Source organism: Myripristis murdjan, chromosome 8, assembly GCF_902150065.1.
Source record: "Myripristis murdjan chromosome 8, fMyrMur1.1, whole genome shotgun sequence".
NCBI classification, from domain to species: Eukaryota; Metazoa; Chordata; class Actinopteri; order Holocentriformes; family Holocentridae; genus Myripristis; species Myripristis murdjan.
This window is the reverse complement of record NC_043987.1, coordinates 12602630-12624861: the sequence shown is the minus strand read 5'-3', so window position 1 is coordinate 12624861 and position 22232 is coordinate 12602630. Positions and strand designations below refer to the sequence as shown.

The window sequence follows — 22232 nt, the reverse complement described above, 5'->3', positions numbered from 1 at the left end:
TTGCCTAACAGGCCAGTGAGAAAAAGAAGAGCCATTACACTTGCAGGGAGGCCCTAAATATGAAGTTGGTCTCCTTCCTTCAAGAGACTTCCTCATACAATCCCCAGAGGAACAAGACACATTCATACACTGTTAGCAGGATCAATAAAACAAATGATTTCAAGCCAGTGCAATTCTGTTTATACACTTTAAAATCTTCTTACAAGACAATACTTGATAATTAATAACTAATAACCACAGAATATAGAAAATCAAAATAGATCAGTGACAGCTTTATCACAGAAAAGGGCAAGAAAGAGGCAAAAATTAATTATGTTTAGGGAAAAAACCCTTCCCTTTCTGTGTCCATTCCTTGCTTTTTACACTGATGTTAGTGTTTTGGTTTCTGTCCAGGGCTCCATTAGTGCTGCTGTTGTAGCTGTAATGGGGACAGTGGCTCTCATGCAGTAGCTGGCCAACAAACCATTGTGCTCTGTATTCAAAGCTGGTCCTCTCAAAATCTGATGTGCGTCACTAATCAAGTTAAAACCTGCCTATTCTAAATCCAGGCACTGTCTATTGAGTCTGGGTTCGCTCAATAGTGCAAATCAATGAAGATTCACAGACAGTTTCTTTCCAAACTAATAAAGCGAGTGCACTGACTGAAAAAGTTGTGTGTACATCAACAGTGGACATAAACACTCATCAAAAGAGAAAGACAGATTTAATTTCAGATTTAGAAAAAAAACGTGTATGAACATTAATAGCTGTTGTTTAATATACTGCAGTGTTAATTAAAAAAAAAAAATACTGCCAATCAATTCTGAGCTTTACAGCCATCACAATAACATCTGGGCATATGACATTACACAGATGAAGGCTGTGATCGTTGATATCTACAGAATGGACCAGATTGCAGCTCTGCTCAAACATCACCCCCTGGTGGGAACACAAGTAACACAACGCAGACACAGGAGCCAGGGTTTGGTAATATAATATTCTCATTGTCTACAGGATCAAATCTGTCAAAAATTGTATAAAAATATCAATGCAAACAGTGGTATGCTTTAGAAAACTGTGGCCCCACTATGAAATGACAGCCTGTTTAAACAATGCAGAGTACATAGTGTTATTTCAAGTACATTCAACTGTGTCCTATCTGCTCAAAGGAAGGATTAATGGACCAGTGAAAATGACTTCTTATTAGAATGAGAAGAAATACAATACTTAAGAAATTACAGAAGGAACTGGTATCATGTGATAAAATCAAAGGCAAAAAACGTGTAGAGATGTATTTATATACATATAAATAAAAAAAAACTATTTACCAAGATAGTTTGATGGCAAAGCATAAATTACACATTAACATGAAGGGATGAAATGTACTAAATTCACAGCCGGGTACAAGTTTTATGGATGCTCCATGAAACCAAGAGCACCCTCTCTCATAAGGACACTTAGATAATGTTTGGCAATATGACCCTCTTAACCCTTTCACATCACATCAAAGTCAAGCAATGGGTATGGGAAAGAAAAGCAGATTTCTAGAGCAGTAGAGCAGAATGTGATTACATAATTTTACTTATGGTCTTGTTTAGATGGGGCCCAGAAAGGTCGTTTGGCGAAGAGAGGAAAGTTATAAGCAAAGCAGAGGAGTTTTGTTGAGTATGCAAGGCTGTGTCGGCCCAATGTACACTAGGAAAATGGCCTTTTCCCTCTGAGTCACAAATCATGTCTGCTAGCCAATCAGGGCTGACATTTTGGAAAAGATATTTCACATGAGCTGGGGTGTTCCTGGTGCAAGACATGAAATGATTGCTATGCGGCCCTCACATAACAGAGACGGACAGTGAGATATTTTTCAAAAACTGAAACCTGTGTATAATTCTCTCTAAATAGTGGATAGATTTAGAGCTGTGTAGATTAAGTTGGTGGTGGTGCAGATGAATCCTATCAGGTTGCAGAGGTTGGATATTCCATGGTACCGGCCAAATGTGCTCTTGTAGGCTCTGTACTTGGGGTCCTGCTCTTTGAGCTTGGCATAAGCCTCCTTCTGGCTGCCCAGACCGATCTGGTTCCCGAGGCCATGCTCCGTTTCCACCTCCCTCATCTGGAACATCACCTCCGTGACCATCGGGCCAAACCACTGGGCGTTCAGACCTGCCATGATCAGTGCCACAAAGTACAGAACCATCTGCAAAACAAGAGATACCGTATAGTCAAACAACACAACAATGACCATTTTATCTAACTGAGATTAAAATGAATAAATATGTCTGAGATTTTCAATTCATATGCATCTTCAGCAGACTGTTAAAAGTTCCATCATAGTTATGTGCAACAGTGATGCTTCACCTGCACACTTTCATGCCAGTCCAGCAGCTCTCTGGGGTGGTACACTGCATACACTGCCAGGCTGACAAAGTTACTCCCCAGCAGACAGTAGAAGTACACAGGGAAGAGCTTGCTCTGCACCAGACCAAACGTGTGCAAAGTCACCTGCCACACCAATGCAAAACCTGATGGCAAAAGGACAAAGAGGGACAGATACCACAATTGGTATCACACGAGGCATGCATATTTATCAGCCATTAACGTCTTCCATTGTGTCTGTCATACCTGCTATGAAGGAGACCCACACCTGCATTCCCCAGGAGAAAGACAGCACCAGCAGATGCAACACTTTGACAAGGTCTGTGGGCTCCCCCTCCGTCACCATGATGCCACTCTGTAAACTGGTAGGAAAGACATGTGGACATGTTGGCTTGTATAACAAAGCATGAAGCATCTGGATCATTCGCTGTATGGCCTCAAGTAATATTCCCTCAAAAAGGCCAATGATTGTATTATCATTGTTAAAATAGAGTCTCTCTGACATCTGCATCCTTTCAGCAGGCGCTTCACATGTGCAGCAGACATGATAAGTCGGCAGAATTAGATAAGAGTGCTCTATCTAATAGACTGTAGTAATTCATGCATTTAAAAACTCACTGAAATATCCCATGGTTTTTATAAGCATCCCTAAACCAGCAAACAACAGGGACTTTGAGGTAAATAACCGAGGCAGCCTCGATGCACTTGAACATAGTCGAGGTGAGACAGTTTACAGATCTCGACATGACAAGCTAGCCAGCCATTAGCCACCAAGCTAAGGGAGAGTTACACAAGTTGCACTTATCTCGACGAGCCTGCTGGCGCACTTTCACGTTCACTCGGGGAGCACAATTCACACTACACATTGCCCGAGTCCACACTCACCCTCGCTCCTCTCTTTTAAACAATTTCAAATGCCAAAATAAAAAAATGAACAGCGTTGCTATCTCTATGATCCAAGGTCCAGCCAGTCGAGCTACTTCCTATGTCACGCTCTCGTGGTGTTTACATGCCACGCCCCCCGGCACGCGCAGGGACGAATGGCATTCCTCTGAAATGAATATTTTAAGAAATCGAATGTTTTCAACCAATCATCTACCTCTGTGCGAATGTTTACCTCCACAGTGCCCCGCCCCTTTTTAACATATGTAACTTAACCTACTACCGTCTGCATTACTGCTACATTATCTGTCTTATGTGTCAGCATCACAGGCCAGGCTCAGTTAGGTTAAAGTATGTTTGGGATTCTTTGTGAACTACAAAAGTCAGTTAGACCTCTCTGACTTCCTTCAACTTGTAAATGTGTCTGATCTCATCTCACAAGGTGGTGCACCGCTGCCCCCTGCTGGTGAAGGTAGTGTGTGTCTATACAGTGTCGTATTAAGATGTGAGAAAAGGCTATACAATACAGTGCGCGCAACCAATCTGTCCATTAATCTCTCACAAAGTTTTTTTTTTTTTTTTTTTTTACCCATTTATTTATTAATTTACCTAATATTTACGGAATTATCGTAGGAGATTCTCAGGGATATAGTGTAAAGCCTGACATAAGAAGTTATGAATCAATAGGTCACTATCTTAACATCTTCATCAGGGCTTAATATAGATCAGTATACAAAATCGCCATTGACCACATATGACCACATGACCACACACATTATGGGAGGATTCATATTCAGAACCTCTTCAAAGTTGATGATCAGAGATGGTAGAGCGCATAGCACTTGTCAAGGCTGAGTCCTTTAAAGCTTATTTGCTGCATGTCAGCCCCTGTTTCTCCTCTGACTTTCCTAACTCTCTCAACTGTAACTATCACATAAAACAGAAATGCCAAAAAATAATCTTAAAAGAAAGAAATGAGACTGGATTGGAAAGAGTAACCATGCCATTATATGCAATGTGGTTTGTTTGATGGCAGTTCACTTTGAATAGCTGTACAATTAAGTATATAATGAAGTATAATTGCTGAGGCTTTAAATAAATGCCACTTGTGTGTTATAATGACGCTGTACCTCCAGCTGAGCTGTGCAGAAACATTTGGCCACTGGCCTGGTTGCCCAACACCTGGAAAAGCGCTTTGAGGTTTTACTCTTTGAGGTCTCTGCTGAGCTCTGCTGCCTACACACTGCCTCAGCTCACAAAGCATCCTGCTCCAGCATTCGCGCCTCTGATATTCAGAGGAATGCAGCCATCAGTCGCATCTCCCAGGAGCTGTATCACTGATACCTGAGGGTTCACACTGGGTTGGATCATGTAGTAAAATATAGCACTGGAAAAAATGGGACAGGTTCGAATTTGGGGTAGGACAAGATAAAACAGAAATGTGAAGGAATGGTACCAGATAGGACAGAACAGGACACAATGCAACACAATAGGACAGGGCCAAATGAGGCAAGAAAGGACAAGACAGAAAACAATAGGACAGAACATGCCAGAATAAGGAAAAGAAAAGAAAGTAAAAAAAAAAAAAAAAAAATAAAGAAATCTTGGTCTCCTTGGTCCCCTTTCTGCCCCGTCTCTAGTTTTGCATGTATTCCTTTGTCTTTTTGGTGAGAATGCACTGTGGGGGAAGGCAACTGAGCCGAGAAAGGAAATCTATCACATCCACAGCCAGCCCGGCAAGTTTGACATTATTTATTTGAAATCCAAACTAACAGTGTTTACACGATGTGAATAGCTTAAAGACTGCCAAGAACCTGACATGGTTCTGTCCTCCCTCTTTGTGGAATTGGAGGAATGAAATCCAGTGCAAGTTATCAGAAAAACCAGAGAGATATGATACTACTGTGCTCAAATTTGTTTGCTTAAATAAGGGTGATTTTGCATTTTAAAACCATCACTTTGTACTATGACTATCATTTTATCTTACTCCAGTCATTTTCTATCTTTCATCTGTTTCCAGTGCTTGGAGAGGACTACCAACACCTACCAAGCTCAGGGACGCTCTCTCTCAAGCAGCAGCAGCTGCAGGATCTGAGCAGGCCGTGGTGAAAGCTCTGGGGTGAATTTAACGCTGTGACAATCCTGCCTCTCTGGGCTATTCTGGTCAGCATATTACCACATACAGGGCGGTGCACAGCTCTGTGCTATGCTTGTGGAAGTGTTTACAAAACCTCAACTGTGGGCTGTTTATTGTCTCCCCAGTTTGGAGATCTAAAACATACAGAGCAAGCTTTAGTCTGTTAAAATATCCAAAGGCAGGCCCTGCAGAAAAACAGATATGCTATTTGAAGCCATTCCTCCCATCTCATCCCAGCTCTGAGTCATCACAATAACTGAGAGCAGAGCAGAGAGGTTTTACTTCCATTTAGTTGAAGCTGGGACACCAGGCATAAAGGTAAAGCCATATAATTTGGATTCAAACGGAGTTACTTAAAGTAAGGTTGCCTGAGGTCTAAATGGTTCCATGAAAAACGTGCTAAGCATTGTTTGCATGAATAATAATGTGATCCTCTGTAAACTGTCTATGTATTTGATTTTTGTGTGGACTTTGCATCTGCTCCTCTCTCATTGGAGGAGGAGGCACCATTGCATGTAAGAAGCTGGAGTAGTTTACTTTTTAGCCCATGAGGTATAGAACAAACAACAATCAACCAATCAGCAGCAGTCTGAAAGGCTGTTGTATTTTGAGCAACTTCAATACAGAGAGCATCACTGGAGGTGCTGCTTATTTGGGATTGCTCCCTAACATTAAACTATTAAAACCTAACCTCTTCCCAAGTAAATTAAATTATATTATATATACATATATACATATAATATTCAATGTACATTATATAAGAAAAATCCCTTAATAGCTTAGATGTAACTCTACACCTTTGCCTTCATGAAACATATTTGGAAACTGATCTTGAAGAAGTGTGAAATGCATGAACGTGAGAGACGTCTTCCTCCAGTGTTTTCTGCAACAACATGACCCTGACCCTTCTGGCAGAGACAGAGAGGCTCTCTGGCAGACAGCCCTGCAGGCCAACCTCTCCCACAACCGGTGTAACTGGGAAGTGGCGTTTTGATTGCCATGAAGCAAAAAATAATGCTCTAAAATAAGCTGAACAAATATCATACATTATTATAGCAGCACATTTCCAAGGGAAACACATTCAAATAGTGGGTCTTTAACTAAAGTTTGTTGTTTGATTTCAAAATTTGATGTAGCTTGTCCTGCACACACATGCAACAGTCAGGGAGACATTTCCAGTCCAAATTGCTTTTGAGTTTTATCAATCAGTTTCATGACTGGTGAACAGGACAGGTGAAGGCGCATGGGCAAAAAGCCCAGCAAGATGTCTCTGTTTTGCGATCATACCTGGCCAGTTATATGCAAGTTCTTAATCTTTCATTTTCATTCATTCATTCATTCACTCTTAATGTTTAGTTGGCCAGCTGGTTTTGTTCAGCCACTTTAAAGTTAAAACGAAAAACAAAACATTGCAAGTCACAGTATTTTTGAAACGGTTCCTTATTATGAAATGCAAAACGAATTCATTATGTTCGCACATAAATACAGCAAGTGGCCTCTGTCGCACACTGTGGGACCCAAAACACGTTTTTTTTTTTTCTTGTGGGCTTCCTTGCTAGTTTATCTCGCGAGATCTGGCAACCTCGGAGAGCATCCTTCACATCAAACCGTCCTTTTGGTAAGACAACAAGCACATTAGTCCGCACTTAGACGCTATTATCTGCAACCAGAAATACATTAATATATATGTCAACTATGGATTTTCTCGAACCTGTCCGAGATAACCTTTTATTTCAGACAGCCCACTTAACAAGCTAACAGTTGTTTGGGAGCTAGCTTGCTAGCTAGCATGTAATTAACAGTTAGGTTGGCGGTAGCTTTGTTATCTTCCGGCGCTTAGCCGTAGTGCGGTGCTTATTGCTGTTGAACTAAGGTTATCTGCAAGAAATTTCTGCTGTGGTCGATAGTAATGCTGGAAATGAGCCTGTAACATTGGAGCCCGATGTAAAACGCTATACAGACTGTGCTTTCATCGTATTGGTGGTAACTGATAGGCATAATGGTGAACGATGTGTCTAACACGGTTTCATGCATCGTTTTTTCAGCTTTGTCTCATTACCGACCCAAGTTAGTCTGAACTGTGTTAAAGATAATGATGGCAGTGGCAGGATAAACTAGGGCATGGTTAGCTCCTGCACAGCACTCATGTAGAAATAAAGTGGCAGATATCGTACCCACTGCATGTCAGACACAATGGTTTCCAGTTTTTTTCCCCCCCTAAACGCTTTTAGTAGCTGAGGTGAACCAACATGACCTACAGCTTGTCAGTGGTGTGGTGCTGGCTTGTATTTCCAAAGGATGGGTGACAAAAACAAAGCAGCTCATCCATTCTTTTTTAGCTACAGTAGCTCTGAGGTGGCAGAAAAGAGTAGAGCTCAAATGATCATTAATCCAGCCAACATTGTATTTACTGAAACGTTTTACCAGGCCCACTATTCACATTCACTCCTGCCAAGAAACTAATTCTTAGTTGATCCACTGGCCACATTTTCTGCGTTTTCCAGCCAGGCAGCCACTTTAACAATCAGTCAAACAGGGTTAAAGCATCTCTAATCACTGAGTTGGTACATGTGAAATTGGCAGATAGAATGGAATAAACTACTTGACACAATTACAATTTATTGGTGGTGGGTGGTTACAACTTTCCTAACCTCCACCAACTCCTCCCACTCAAGAGATGCTCAAGTGGCCCATCTTTTCAGTATGAAATAAAATTGGGGATGCAATCTTACAACTTTTATTTGTTCGTGTTTTTTGCTATTTTAACTTTGAAATATGCCAGTAATTCCTAAAGTAATGTGTGAGAAAAGTTGTGATTCAGAGTGATGAATTACTTTGTTTTTGTAAGGTGACTGTCATCTGACAATTGCATCTGTAATATTCACACACATACACACACGAAGGAGATGTGTAGCATTTTTTTGTGATGGAGTTTAAAGGGTAATGGCAATGAAGGAATGATGGTTGCTGATTAAAAAGAAGGCTAAATTCAGTTTTACCTCTGCAGAGCTACAACATCACAAAATGGGACGCAGGAAGTCAAAGAGAAAGCCGCCCCCTAAGAAAAAAATGACGGGTAACCTGGACACTCAGTTCACATGCCCGTTCTGTAACCATGAGAAATCCTGTGATGTCAAAATGTAAGTTCAGGTCAATGAAAAATCATAATGCTCCATGAAATCAATTGCATTATGGGTACCGGTAAAATGCATTATGAATAAATTAGCTTTATTGCTTTTGTGGTTTCCAGGGAACGGACTCGTAACACGGGAATTATATCGTGCACTGTTTGCTTGGAGGAGTTCCAGACTCCCATAACTTGTATCCTTTTAAACCAGAAAAGGCAGCCCCATTTCATGTACATGACATCTTGTTTGGCTTGTTTGGTCAATTGTAATTTTATAAAGGTTTGTGTCTGCACATTTGCAACGCCCTTAACCTTTTCTTTCCAGATCTGTCCGAGCCAGTGGATGTTTACAGTGACTGGATCGATGCCTGTGAAGCGGCCAATCAGTAGTCAAGTTGTCCTGCGTTTCACCTCCTCTCTAACCTCACTCATTTACATTCCACTCCACTGACTGGTCAGGTGACTTGGTCCCCATCCAGCTAACACAATGTAGCAAAGCCTTCAGAAACAGTGGAACGTAGATTTTGTTGTTGTTGTTGTAGACCATGACTTTGTTTAATTTTGCTGATTTGTGGCTCACTGAGCACAACACATTTTTCTGGCTGGGCCAGAGTTTTGGGTTTTTGTTTGACAGGACTATCCCAGTTTGTAATTTCACATTGCAGTTCTTAATGGAAGGACATTCATTTTGTCATATTAGTGATTCAATCATGATGTATTTCTCTTTTTTGTTGTTTTTTCCTTGTAATCTAAGTAGATGAGGACATCCTTCAGTTTGTAATAACAGATATTACCACCTGTACAGAACCTTCAGTATCTGGTAATGTGTGCAGTGTATGGATGGAGAAAGTACTGTGATTCTCTTGTCAACATGTCGCAGGGTTGCATGGGTTATTTTAACAACTTTCCAATGGTTCTTTTATGGGAGCCTTTTTTAGTTCTCATTCCTATCAGTTATGTTTTTGTTGGGTCTTTTCCTTGTTTTCTTTTGAATGGCCACATCTCAACTTAATTGTTCCTCATAGTATGTATTTGGAATTGCTCCTTTACATTTTTTTTGTAGCCTTTTTTTTTTTTTTAAATCACAATCACACTTTGTATGAGAAACTCAAGGAATTAAAAAACTGTGTATTTAGCATCATGCTGTGTGTTGGGTTGATCTTTCTTGGAGGTAATACTATTAATGAGAATTAAAATGGAACCATATTTTTAAGTGTTTTTTATTGCACAAATGTCATGTTTAGTGAAAGGCATATTGGACAAAAAAAAGATATTCAGAGGTTAACATGATGTATAGTGTTAATGTTGAGACAAAGCCAACACAGTAAGGTGAAATGTTACTATACATTTGCCAACATTGTTTTCATTCTGAATATCATAGGGGTAGGCAGTATCATTAAAGACTGGAATGAACACACTAATAAAATTTACACTCTTTGATTGAATCAAAGTAATGTTTCGGACATTAGATGGACTGAAGATACAGTGAATGTACAAGTGCTGTCCCTAACTGTAAAGGTCTTGAAACACTAGATGGTGCTCTAATACAACAAGTCATAAATAGAGTCATTGAGGACATGATACCTTTGTTGTTCAATAATCATGGACAGCTCAAAAGAGCTCCTATCTGTTGGCTGGTTCAACACTCATTGCAAACATAAGGCTTAGTGAACAGCAAATTATGATGATATACACAATTTAATATTTCAAACCCAATTAATAAGAATATTTGCTGAATGCAGGCTTATAATAACAGGTCACTGCTGCCTCAGTTTCTGGTTTTACCAGGTAAATAAAATTGATATTGTCCCATAATGTGAACATGAATCCTATTACAGCTAGTAGCACAGTCTTACAATAACATTACATTCAAGGCATTCGGTGGGTCAACAGTATCATATTATGATACATCAAATAACACAACAACAGTTTCATCTGCATATTTGCCACGATTCACATCAGCAATTTTCAGTGAGCCACTGGTTCTCCTATTGTGATTCTAAGCCATTTGCAGTTGACAAGGTGATGCTAGGTAAAGTGCAAATGGAGCAACAGCGTATTAAAGCTGAGGTTCGCTCAGGCGAGTAGAATAAGTCTCCCATAGGATGAGAACCATAACTCCAAAAAAGAAACACGATGATGGTGCTATAAGAAATACTGATTATCACTAGTTACCATGGTAATTGAAAGGGTGAGAGGGACATTAACACACACTAGTGAATGCCACACCACCTAGATTTGGCCTTTCACTTTATTAAAGCTTTGCACTGTGTCTGACAGCAAACCCCGTCTTTAACACAATAATCCATCCTATTGTAAGAAAGCAAAACAAAAGACTAAGAAATGCTGCACACAGGCCATCTAAAAAAGCCCTGTAAAATGGCGATTTGGCAGGCGTGTGAACATGACAACATACCGGTGCAGTGGCAAACAAAACAAGGCAAAGTCCGCACGAAGCTACAAGTCCTGCTGAACGCCCCAGTCAGTCGGGTGACCTGGGGCTTCTGGGTCATCCAGAGGAGAGGAATCCTAGAGCCCCCTGTACTCCAATGTGGATGTGCACTCTGGTTCCAAGTGGGTCAAAGGTCAACAGCACCAAATCGGTCTCATGTTTCCATTCAAGGAACTTTCAAATTCTGCTTTGTCACTGTTCATGCTGGATTGCAAGAATGGGGAGGTGAAGTGAGCTGTAAATCTCTAATTACACTAAGTATAAAAAGTGGTAGAAAAAAAATCTATAAATAGCAAAGGATGTTAAATTATGGAGCATTGGTTTTCTTTCCATCTTAGGTTATGCTTGATAGCAACTGATAAAATTCAGAGGAAAGTTTATAAAAAAAATCTCTTGAAAAGTCAGCGTGGTTGGGGGAATGAAGTTGGCTACAAAATGAAAATTTTGACTTAAGGTCACAGTAAACACACTCTTTTCTTTTACTAATGGAAAGACAAACAGTAAATCCCTCCAAGTAAAATGGGCAAAAATGGTTAGAGAGAGAAACGGGGGAACAAAATCGACGATGACATCGGTCTGGGTGGTCTTGCTCGATACAAAGACAGATGTGGTGATTGTCTGAATTTAAGCAAAGGGGAAGGAGCGGCTGAGTCTGTCCGTGTCTTTCTTAGTCAGAGTAGTGGTGGTAGCCGTCAAACTCCGCCCCTTCCCCGTTGTTATAGTAGGCCTCAGTGGGGTTGGTGCAGTACTTGTTGTCGTAAACCTGGCGCGGCAGGCCGTAGGTGGTCATGCCCTGCTGGGAGGCCACTTTGTTGGTGCCCATCTGCAGAGACACAGTGGTGGTGTCACAGTTCTCCAGGTCCAGCTTCTTGTCAAAGATGTGCCTCCTAGTTCCTGGGGCTGTCATGCCAGACTGAGAGAGACAGAGAAACATTACCTTCAAATCAGATTCCTTAGGACAAATATTCTACACATAATGTCATTAGATCTTCCAAAACTTTTTCCGACTGCCAATCTTATCAGCTCTACCGTATTCAAATAAAATGAATATACAGAAAACGTGCGATGCATCTCATAGTTTCATATTTAATGTGCGTGACACTGTAAAAGTGACTAAGCATAATGCCTTTTAAAGCATCATTTAGTGTGACAGGGAGCGCCTTCCTCACCTGGTTGGCTCCCTTGTTGGTGCCCATCTGCAGGCTGATGGTGGACTGGTCCATTGGGTTATCCATGCCTATCTTGGCGTCATACAGGTGACGTCGTGTGCCATATGATGTCATGCCCTTTTGGCTGGCAAGCTTGTTGGTGCCCATCTAAAGACACAGAAAATGAAGTCAGCAAAATGCATAACACTGTTTCTTATATGTATTTTAAAAGGTCATTTTTTATAGCTGTATTGATACTGATTTATTATGAGATTAATAATAGCTAATTCTTTATTTGGTAATTAGGCTATCCTCTATCCATCTATCTACTTGTCGGTCTGTCCATATTGTAAATCCATAATAGTTTTTTTTTTTCTTTTTGAAAAGTAGTGTAGCTGAAATGAATATACATGAAGATTCAATTCAAGACCCAATGGAGTCCAGCAGGGGGCATACTGAGGCTCCATTGGCAGGGGTCTTGACCACCTCTGCACACAGTTCACTGTTTATAGCCTACAGTGCATGCAGCCACGGTCATAAAGCAGTAGATTACAGATGTACATCTTCTGCTGTTCTGACCTGCAGGCCGATTATGTTGCGCCCCTCCTTGAGCTTCTCAGGGGCGAAACGGCGCTGCTGTTTCTCAGCATACTTCACCCCGATGTCGTACTTGGAGTGGAAACCTTTGGACTTGGCCTGAAGTGAGAAAAGAGAACAGAACAGAAAAGAAAATAATGGTAATACAAGTCTATTTTCTCCGAACCCATATTGTTTTATTGCATTACTCTTGCTACATTGTACAGTAAAACTTTTCTTTTCTGCAAATCACCAAAAAAGGCAGCTTTACAACTTGTCTTCATCAGATACTAATGAAAGCATGCAAGTGTTTCCAGTTATCACTGAGATTTTCCAACTGATGCGCTGATCTGCGCTTCATATGAACTATAGATGTTATTGATACAGTCAACGTGAAACACCACAGCGGCTGGTTGGAAAAAAGTGTGCAGAGCTGCCCTCACCATTCCAGCCAGAGCGATGAGTGTGCTCTGGACCTGAGTGTGGTTGACGTTCTCAAACAGATCGTTGGCCTCAAAGATGTCATGTGGCTTGAGACCGTACTCTGTGATTGCACGGACGAAATTTCCTATGTTTTCCAGCTGAAAATAAAACAGACGGAGTGTGAGTGGAATTAGTAAACTTTATATTTTCCATATAAAACCCAGTCTTATTCATTTTCATGTGTGCTCACCAGGGCAGAGCTTTAATAGGCACAGCAAATATGTTGGACTGATACACTGATACAGTGATATTGATACTGAGTGTATAGATATGTTTTGCAAGTGTGCATCTTTGATATCCTACTCATTCTGCAAATCAAAGCGGTCACACATGTATGCACATCTGCAATAATGTTAACATCACAGAGGGGATCCTTGGAAAGAGGCAAGAGCCAACCCTTAAAAGTGCTTTTTGCTTTTTCTGTCTGGTGTAAAGCAACTAAAACACATGTGGACACAGACTTTATTTGATAAGGCAGCTACCTCCTGGAATGTAAATAAGCAGTATGAAAAATCCATGTGAAAAGGGGAGACTAATTTGGCTCCACATGCTCTGCAAAACAACCACAGTTTTTAGAATAGCTGAACAAATAAAAGTCTATACGTATGTATGTTCAAGGATCGTGTCCTCTTGTTACCCTGTTCCCATGGCGCTTGCAAGATGAGAATATAGATTTTAATCACATGTCTCTCAGGGCTGATGAAATACCTGGTGCCAGTTTTGACTGGAGTTGTTGATCTTTTTCACCGAACCTGGCTGAAGAATGTTAATGAGCCTGTGAAGAAAGAGAGAGGGAGAGACACACACAAAAAACATTTAAAAGATAGATTGCTTCAAATGTTTAGGCGGATATGGTAGACCGTAATGATGCAAACTTTCCATTTTCTGTTCAAGCAATTATGTGTGGTAATACAGAGTCTGATTAATGGTTTCGAAACTTCTTAGATGTTCTGTTCCCTCTGTTGTTCAGCTACAACCGTGCTTTCGTTCTCTATGGATGAAAAGCCTCCGCCTCCACTCACTCGCACAGCAGGACTCCATCCTTGAGACTCTCCATGAAGTTGTCCCCGATCCTCTTGCCGGTCACATCCTGGATCCACAGCCTCAGCTCTTCCTCCTTCTGGGGGTCGTACTTCCCAGCCAGCTGAGGAGGGGGCAGAGGTCAGAGGTAAGGCAGGGATAGCTGTGTGCGATGAAACACATTTGGGCGACATTTTGGGCTTTATTCTGTTCCTCTGGTTATGCAGAGGCTGTCTTCTTCAAAACTAACATTTGCGATTTGACAGACTCCTGTGGTGTTGTGGTGGTGGTTTAACCCCAGAAGAGATAAAATATCACTCTCAAGCAGGAAGCTCTTACTTTGAGTGAATTTCAAGAGGTGCATAAGAGAATGAGAGCTTGTGCGATCACAAAAAGACTGGTGTAATATCCTTACTGTCCTGTGGAGCTGAGGGATGCAAAAGCTAACAAAAGTGAAGGATGTGCAATTGCTTTACTACAAGTGGCAGGAAAATCTCAGAGTTAAGACACACACCAAAATGTTCCAGCACTATGAGTTCACACTGCAGCCATGATAGCATTCAGTGGACCACAGTTAAATATCATCTAGTGTAATATAAGTTCCATTCATTGTTATTTAAGTTTTGCATTTACCACTGGACCAATCAGTAGGAAAAATAAACTGGATTCACAGAATCTGTGGCATAAAAAAATCAAAACAGTGCAGGACAGAAATATGTTACTTAAATTACAGTGCATACAATATTGGAATGTTAAAAAAATATATACATAACATGTTTTAATGGCAAGTCTCCATCAGACGTTTTCCTCTCTCAGCTCCATACAGTGTTCATTTCATGCCTAATTTCAGGTTTTCAACTGCAATAAATTTGGCTTCATCCTTTTTCCTCCTAAGGGCTGGCATGCCACTGTACTCTCTGCAAAGCCTGATTGTATATTAAAAAATACTTTGAGATGAGGGGAATAAAAATAACAGGATGGAAAATGAAAATGAAACATTCCTACATGGAGAAACACACTAGCTTCTCTCCATGTATTTCCTTATTGGCACAAACACGTTGCCCCAATACTTTGAATTCTGTTGAGGGTTTTTATTTATATTTTATTTATTTATTTGATTTATTTATTTTTTAGGCACCCCCCACCCCCACCCACTTCTCCCCTTTTCTGAATGTTCTGCAGATAACTCGCAGTCTGGGATCAGTGGCCAACACAAACAGGTATTTCAAAGCAGTGGGGTTTGCGTAGCTTCTAGTCCATCACACCAAACTTGGGAGAAACAGCTTTCCCAATCACTCCTCCCTCTGCTCTGCCACGCTCGGCCTCTCTCTTTCTCTCTCCAATTGGCCTTGCTCATATTTCTCATACTATGCCTCCCGCCCCCCATCCCCCATCTCTCTCTCTCTCTCTCTCTGTTTTTGTCTCTCTCTCTCTCTGCCTTTTTCTTGCTTTCCTCATCCCTCTTTCCCACTGGGTATTCCAGAATCTGCCCTTTTACAGTGAGCCGCCTATTCAGGCCAACCACGTCTGATAAAGACAAGCCAAGATCGACAGCTCTTGATTCCAACCAAGGTATTTCAGCTCAGAGTTTGATTTAGCCATGTTGTTCTTTTTCATTGTAGAGCTCAGGAATGCAAATCAGAGCTGGTTGTTTTCCAAACTTTGAATGCCAGGTTTTGAATCCACAACCAGCACAACAGCAGTCCACTAACAGAGTGTAACCAGAGAGGTACAGGCTCAGAAAACGGATTACTTGATGGATAATCTACACAGCAACAGTACATCACCCATGTAAAATATTTAGTCTCATGTCCCAGAAGCAGGCGACATTAAAAGTCTCAGCATGAGGGGGTCCAACAGAAACATTACCATGAGACATTTCAGATCCTGATCCAGAATTTGGGAAGTGGCTGGCCTCAAGAACCCGGAAAACAGTCCCGCTGAGTCAAAACACACACTGTAAACATATTATGCTTTAATGGTCAAGTTGTTTCTAATTGGTAGATGTTTTTTCCCCGCGTGAGCAATCAATGAACCAGGCTTGAAATGATACCCTGCTTTCATTGACATAATTTCTTGGCAACTTTTCGCCTAATCTCATCTGTTCTTCATTGGATATGAATTGGATCCATTCTGCGAGCAGCTGGCACAGCCTTGGCCCTGCCAACTATCGGAGCAGACCCTGTCCACCTGCGTTCTGTCGGGGGGAGTGTTTTGCCATTCCTGACGCAGATGTAAACTGTTTAGAGTAAGGACACTTTCTCAAGTTCCAAGACAGAGCACAGTCACTCCTTAAAAGGAGATCAGATTTACTGATGTACCTGTCAGTCTCTCGGCTTCATCCCTTGCTCCTGTCTGATGTCATGCTACTGGAACTTGCCATCTCTGATGTGGTAGCACGACCCCGAGGCCCTCAGCCTCATCAGACCATTAACCGAGCCCTGAGTTGTTTGTTACAAGGAGAGTGTCATTCCCCAGGCTAGCATGGTCTGACTTTGTTTGCCACTAATAATGGATTGTGGCTAGTGCTTCTCTGCTTGTTTCAGTGCATAATTGCCCTGACTTACCGGAATGTGAATGAGGCCTAATGTAAGTGGTATGGAGATGGCGGTGAAATAACTCTGCTAGACTAATGTCAAAATCTCAGTGGTCCATTCCTGAGTAAGACCCAACTGATTGCTGAATGGCAGTAATGAAGGGAATGCGAGTTTGATCGAGCGCAGTGCACCCCTGTGTGAGATTAAAGCATTGATGTGAGATGGCACTATTCAGGCGAGAGACGACACCCCTCGTTGACAATGATGATGATGATGATGATGATGATGTGAGTGTCTCACAAATGGTGCTGGAATATTCTGCCGCTGACCTTTCTCATGCTGAAAACAGACCGTCAGCAGCTCTGACTCATCCCATCACATTCCATAGTACAGACTCCTTTCTGTCACAGTACTATTTAGTGGATATGCAGCATCGACCAGCCTCCAAAAACATCCCAGGCTTCCCAAAACTGGCTTTACCAACATCTGGCGTACAAACAGTTTATGGGACACTGTTTTTCTTAGAGCTGGAGCTGGCATGATGGTGACAAGGTTACATGGTTGGAAGATCCTGTACGAAGCCACGAAAACATCCACCAGAACTGGATAGTAGCCTTATTAAGGATAATGAAGTAGCAAATTATATATTTGTTATTTACCTTTTGCTGGGAATAACCTCATGTCACTTCATGTCAACAAGGACTGCCATCTCAAAATCAAAATAACCTATTCATGGCAGTGAAAATAACACTAGTTACATGTCCTAAATGCCATGAAGGCTGACTTGTTGAGCATGAAAGTTATTAATTGAGTTTGGAAATCACAAAAAGTGACTATATCCAATTAAAAATAGAGGCCTATGTGTATTAGGTGCAAGTGGAGCTTTTTCAGGCCAGTGACCCCTGACATAAACACCTATTAAACCACTGCCACACATTTGATAAGATTAAGCGCAGAGGAACCCCTTCTGGGAGGATTTTAATAGTTTGTTATTGTTAGAATACATTTGCTAATTTGTCCATTGCCCAGGTTGAGTGATAACAGCAGTGTCAAGTGAAAACATTTGATGAAAATATGGTTTAAACATCCATTATGTGAGTAAGTCACAGAATAGTGGAATTAAACTAGTCTTCATTTTGCTGGGACACCCTGGGCCCCCATCCAGGACCCCTGGAGGTCCCCAGGCCGCATTTTTGGGAACAAATGCTCCCTGCGCACACTTTATACTAACCTATTGTGCGATGTGAGAGAAAGAAAGCGTTTGTCTTTGCTCATGCAGATGAAAAACATCTCTGAAACTTACCTTACTCTTGACCTCGGCGGAAAGTCCGAAGGCTGGGCCGCTCCTGAAATGTGTTGACATTGTGTTGTTTGGCTATTTACAGTGGAGCTGAAGAGAGCTTTAAAAATGGAGCAACAGGTTACACCTCTCTGTCCTGGCAAGAGAAAGGCACAGAAAAGATCCCGTGTTTCTCTGGGCTTGACAAATCCGCGGACAGCCTGTGTGTGTATGTGTGTGTGTGTGTATGTGTGTGTGTGTGTGTTTTTTTTTTTTTAAAGTTAGATCGCGGTTGTGTTCGGACCTGGTGAGGCTTTTGGACAACTTTCCGACACTTTTCTGAATCTTTTTTAAACTCTTCCCATGTGTGCGCTCCCTGATTGGCCAGGGCCGCCGTCCAATCCGGACGCTGCCTCCTCATCGGGGGTGATGTCACCACTAGGGCATTAGATTTGATCGGTGTCACTTTTTCCATCTTCAGGCAATTCAGGGATGCTTTTTATTTGTGCTGTGGTGCACTTCTGTGACGTTATGTCATTGTCACATTGAAGTGAATTTCTCTCATCGGCCAAAACGCACCTCACTGTCAGCACTCAGCAGCAAAACATTATTTTTTTTAATATCTTAAAAGTATTCTGTATAAATAAATAAAGTAAAGCTGTAATCTAAACGACGAACATCTATGTATATGGGATTTACAAGTGATGGTGATACCATAGGAAATAAAATAAACTAACATATAATATAATAAGGTAACTCGTTGGTTAGGTTAGTTATGTTCCTGTGTTTATTATGGGAACATTGTCCTGATCTTCATCTCAGTATTTCCAGAATATTTTTGACGTGCTTATATGTTTAACAATTTTTTAATGTTTACTGATGATGTCATGATCATTATAATTTTTTGGAGGCATGGTTTATTCTTGCCAGAGAGGAGAGAATAAAACGTGCCCATCCATCTGAAGCTATTTTTAGTGCACTTGGATTGGAAGATTGTTTTTATTCCATTTCCACACTCCATCTTGCTTGTGGAGGCATTTTTCTAATGGATAGGATGTAATGGTTAACTATTAGGCCTTGCTGAAGGCACCCACTGCGGGGAGATATCATTCATGATTTCACTTCATTTTCCGAAACACTCACAGCTGGCAAACGTCTAGCTAGTGCAAAGCTTCCTCTAACTTGGTTTGGTTATTTATTACATAATATATTTTAACATTTTGGGAGGTTATCTGTTTTTTTCCACCACACAAATGACCGAACTGGCAAGTAAGGTGTAATATATTTTTTCAGTGCCTTTAATGCACCGATCAGAACAGCACAGGTACACCAGAGGAGTGTTGGTAAAGTACCCAGACACACACATATATATTTTTTATTGGTGTGCTTTCAAAGAGTGCTGACAGGGTTACAGGGTGGTTTCTGTACACCACTCTCCCACTCAGATAGGACTGCAACTTTTCCCTATATCCACTGGAACTCACTAGCTCTAACATACCAAACTATATATAGATCTATTTATCCGTCTATATATACATATGTATATGTATGTGAGTGCGTATATATATGTACATATATACAGTCACACACACACACACTCACACATATGAGCATTCCTAATGGGTCAGGATTAATGAGTGGCAGGTTGGGGATAGAAGAAATCATTTTTCAGGATGCTCAGTGTTGCAAGTGTCCACCTCATCTGAATAATAAAATGATAATTATTAAGTGTTCATTTCTAAAATGCCTTGAAATTCATCGCTCAGTATCAGCTAGTGAGTCAGTAAGGACCTGGATTACCTACTCTCCTATGAACTGCATCATAATACACTTCATCTCAAATGATTAATTGTTTTTTCTCTAGAGATACCGTTTCTCATAAAAACTTTTATAACCTTCTGCTACTGTCAACTCTTGCATTTTTTTTTTTTTTTTGCCAGGGAACAAAATTCAGCCGATAAAAAAAGTATTTACAGTAACTGTGAGGAATAACCCCATCAGCCTGGGTGAGCTTTCTTTGCCCTCGATTTGTCATTGCTTTCACATGTGACCTCACACACTCACATAGGCCCATATGATGCTACGCAGCCAGACCGATTCCAGCATATCTGACATACGTGTGGCTTTGCGTGGAAGCTACTGGTGAGGGGCCTGACGTCACCCTGAGGACAATGAGGTGGTTTTCCTGTTTTACTCCTATGTGTAAACCCCCTCACCCCCCGCACACCTCCCCACCCAACCCCTCCTCCACCCCCTCCCTTCTCTCCCATAGGCAGGCAGATGACAAGGAAAGGAATGCAGTGGATTCGGGGATCTGTGGAGTGGAAAGCCAGAGGGAAACAGAGGAGGCGGCACTGCTGCTCCCTGGAGAGCATGATTCACCCTCCCCTCACTGTCTCCCTCTCTCTTTTCTGTGTGTGCATGCATGTGTGTGTGTGTGTGTGTGTGTGTGTGTGTGTGTGTGTGTCAGTATCTGTGTTTGTGTGTGTGTCACTACCAGACACATGGCAGACATGCCGATGGAGCCAGAGGAGAACATTCTGGAAAAGGCCAAGGATGGAAGACAGAGAGAGCGACAGAGCGAAAGAGAGAGAGAGAGAGAGAGAGAGAGAGAGAGAGAGAGAGAGAGAGAGAGAGAGAGAGGGAGGGAGGGAGGTTCAAAGAGGGATGGAGGAAGTGAGGGAAAGGCGAGAGAGGTGGGTTATGGGATAGGTGGCTGTGGCAGCTGCAGGAGAGTGTAAGCGCAAGATTAGTGGACATACACTGTTACCCAGCAACAATGCAAAGGGTTTAAATCAATCAGCAGAGGCTTTGTTTACACAGAGGCTGAAAGTAATTATAGCAGAGCAGCGGTGTGTGTGAGTCACTTTCACTGACCACAGCAGTTGTAATTATGTCCACAGTATAACACAGTACAATTGGTGATATTTCATTGTGCTCTTGGAAAGACGATGCGAGGTGGATTTTTGGTGTTGAATTAAAAAACAAACAAACAAACAAACAAACAAAAAAACATACACAGAGGTAAATGACCTTTTTCCGAAAGGGAATCTGGAAAAACAGATTCGGTTTCAGCAGCAGAAGTTGAGCAAAAGTCACTGATTGGTATTGATTCCACAGCGGCCAGAGTGCACAAATGCAGTGCAGCAGACAAATTTGGTACAGGGCAAGCTCTGCGGGTGAAATAGCAGGATTTTGGCTCATGTCAAAGTTTTATCCTGCAAGAGCAGCAATAAAGCCTCTCCACCCGAGATATTCTGGTAGCACCTTACAATAAGACTATGAATAGCTAATAGTTAGGTAATTAATTAGGTTGTAAATACTTTACAAATCATTAATAAACAATTACAAACAAGTTATAACACTTTTCATACATTGGTGCAGGCTCACTAGATCAAGTTACTGTTGCACTGCATCTATTTTGTTAAATCTCAGATCTTGCTAGTTGCTTGACTTACTTTAAGCTTTTACAACATAGTTAATATCCTAATTATTAACCATTCATGAACCTTTTATTAGGATGGTGTTGTTGTAAAGTGGTACTGATATTTTAACCCATAATTAACCAAGCAAGTGGACTAGTTCATTTTGGGAGAAAATGGCTCAGCAAGGTGGTTGTGAAGGTGGTGCAGCTGCCACGAGCCTGACCTTGATAACCTCAGTGATCAGGGCAAAAAAAAAAAAAAAAAAATCATCTTAACAAGCCATTTAGTCTTACATTCAGTGTTATCATCTTGTCATTCTCTTAATAAGTGCCCATATCTGCCAGTGGGATGAGATAATCCCACTTAATTCCGCAAAGTTTCACCTGTTCCAAAATTTTTCATAGGAACAAGGATAAATATGTTGAAACAAGGCAGATCAGCACTAGTACATCAAGAAAATGACAATTCAAGACAGTTCTGGAAACAGGTTGATTATCATTGGAAGCATGTGGAATTATTTCATTCAACTGGCAGATTTATGCCTTTGTTTGAGGAAAGAAAAAACAGGTTTTAACACAAGTATGAGTTTAAATGACTTGTTATAAATGGAGATTGTACCGAATACTAGGACATCTGATAGCTGTACTGGTTAACCTTACACCTCACACTATGTAAAAGTTCTTTTGAGGTGTGATGACTAACCCAAATTATAGTATGTGAAACTGTTATGCAACACTTCACCTTAAACAGGAGCTGTGCATGCACACATTTGCACAAGAACAGACACACTCCGGCACACTCTTGCTCACACACT

At 41.2% G+C, this 22232-nt stretch overlaps 3 protein-coding genes across 3 annotated transcripts; 1 reads left to right on the top strand and 2 right to left on the bottom strand.

Annotated features, from left to right (window-relative positions):
- Window positions 1-686: 686 nt before the first annotated feature.
- Window positions 687-3363, bottom strand: tmem205 (transmembrane protein 205). The gene is made up of 4 exons (XM_030058930.1): window positions 3238-3363; window positions 2599-2714; window positions 2335-2498; window positions 687-2173 (listed from the first exon to the last, which is right to left on the bottom strand). Exons 2-4 carry the CDS (start codon window positions 2696-2698, stop codon window positions 1871-1873), a joined length of 567 nt encoding a protein of 188 aa, XP_029914790.1. The 5' UTR covers window positions 2699-2714; window positions 3238-3363; the 3' UTR covers window positions 687-1870.
- Window positions 3364-6969: 3606 nt separating this feature from the next.
- On the top strand, window positions 6970-9639 carry elof1 (elongation factor 1). Its single transcript, XM_030058479.1, has 4 exons — window positions 6970-6989; window positions 8381-8511; window positions 8622-8692; window positions 8824-9639. The coding sequence occupies exons 2-4, from the start codon at window positions 8396-8398 to the stop codon at window positions 8886-8888; spliced, it is 252 nt and encodes an 83-aa protein (XP_029914339.1). The 5' UTR covers window positions 6970-6989; window positions 8381-8395; the 3' UTR covers window positions 8889-9639.
- Window positions 9640-9702: 63 nt separating this feature from the next.
- Window positions 9703-18327, bottom strand: cnn1b (calponin 1, basic, smooth muscle, b). Its single transcript, XM_030058478.1, has 7 exons — window positions 18018-18327; window positions 14180-14301; window positions 13866-13932; window positions 13118-13255; window positions 12678-12794; window positions 12120-12266; window positions 9703-11863 (listed from the first exon to the last, which is right to left on the bottom strand). Exons 1-7 carry the CDS (start codon window positions 18075-18077, stop codon window positions 11618-11620), a joined length of 897 nt encoding a protein of 298 aa, XP_029914338.1. The 5' UTR covers window positions 18078-18327; the 3' UTR covers window positions 9703-11617.
- Window positions 18328-22232: the final 3905 nt, after the last annotated feature.

Coding starts and splice junctions, on each gene's coding strand:
- tmem205 (XM_030058930.1), bottom strand. CDS start 2,698: ATGGTGACGGAGGGGGAGCCCACAGACCTTGTCAAAGTGTTGCATCTG. Junction 2,499..2,598: donor GTGGGTCTCCTTCATAGCAG/GTATGACAGACA, acceptor TTTTGCCATCAG/GTTTTGCATTGGTGTGGCAG. Junction 2,174..2,334: donor ACTGGCATGAAAGTGTGCAG/GTGAAGCATCAC, acceptor CTTGTTTTGCAG/ATGGTTCTGTACTTTGTGGC.
- elof1 (XM_030058479.1), top strand. CDS start 8,396: ATGGGACGCAGGAAGTCAAAGAGAAAGCCGCCCCCTAAGAAAAAAATG. Junction 8,512..8,621: donor AAATCCTGTGATGTCAAAAT/GTAAGTTCAGGT, acceptor TGTGGTTTCCAG/GGAACGGACTCGTAACACGG. Junction 8,693..8,823: donor GTTCCAGACTCCCATAACTT/GTATCCTTTTAA, acceptor TTTTCTTTCCAG/ATCTGTCCGAGCCAGTGGAT.
- cnn1b (XM_030058478.1), bottom strand. CDS start 18,077: ATGTCAACACATTTCAGGAGCGGCCCAGCCTTCGGACTTTCCGCCGAG. Junction 13,933..14,179: donor GATGGAGTCCTGCTGTGCGA/GTGAGTGGAGGC, acceptor CTTTCTTCACAG/GCTCATTAACATTCTTCAGC. Junction 11,864..12,119: donor CCAACAAGGGAGCCAACCAG/GTGAGGAAGGCG, acceptor TGTCTCTCTCAG/TCTGGCATGACAGCCCCAGG.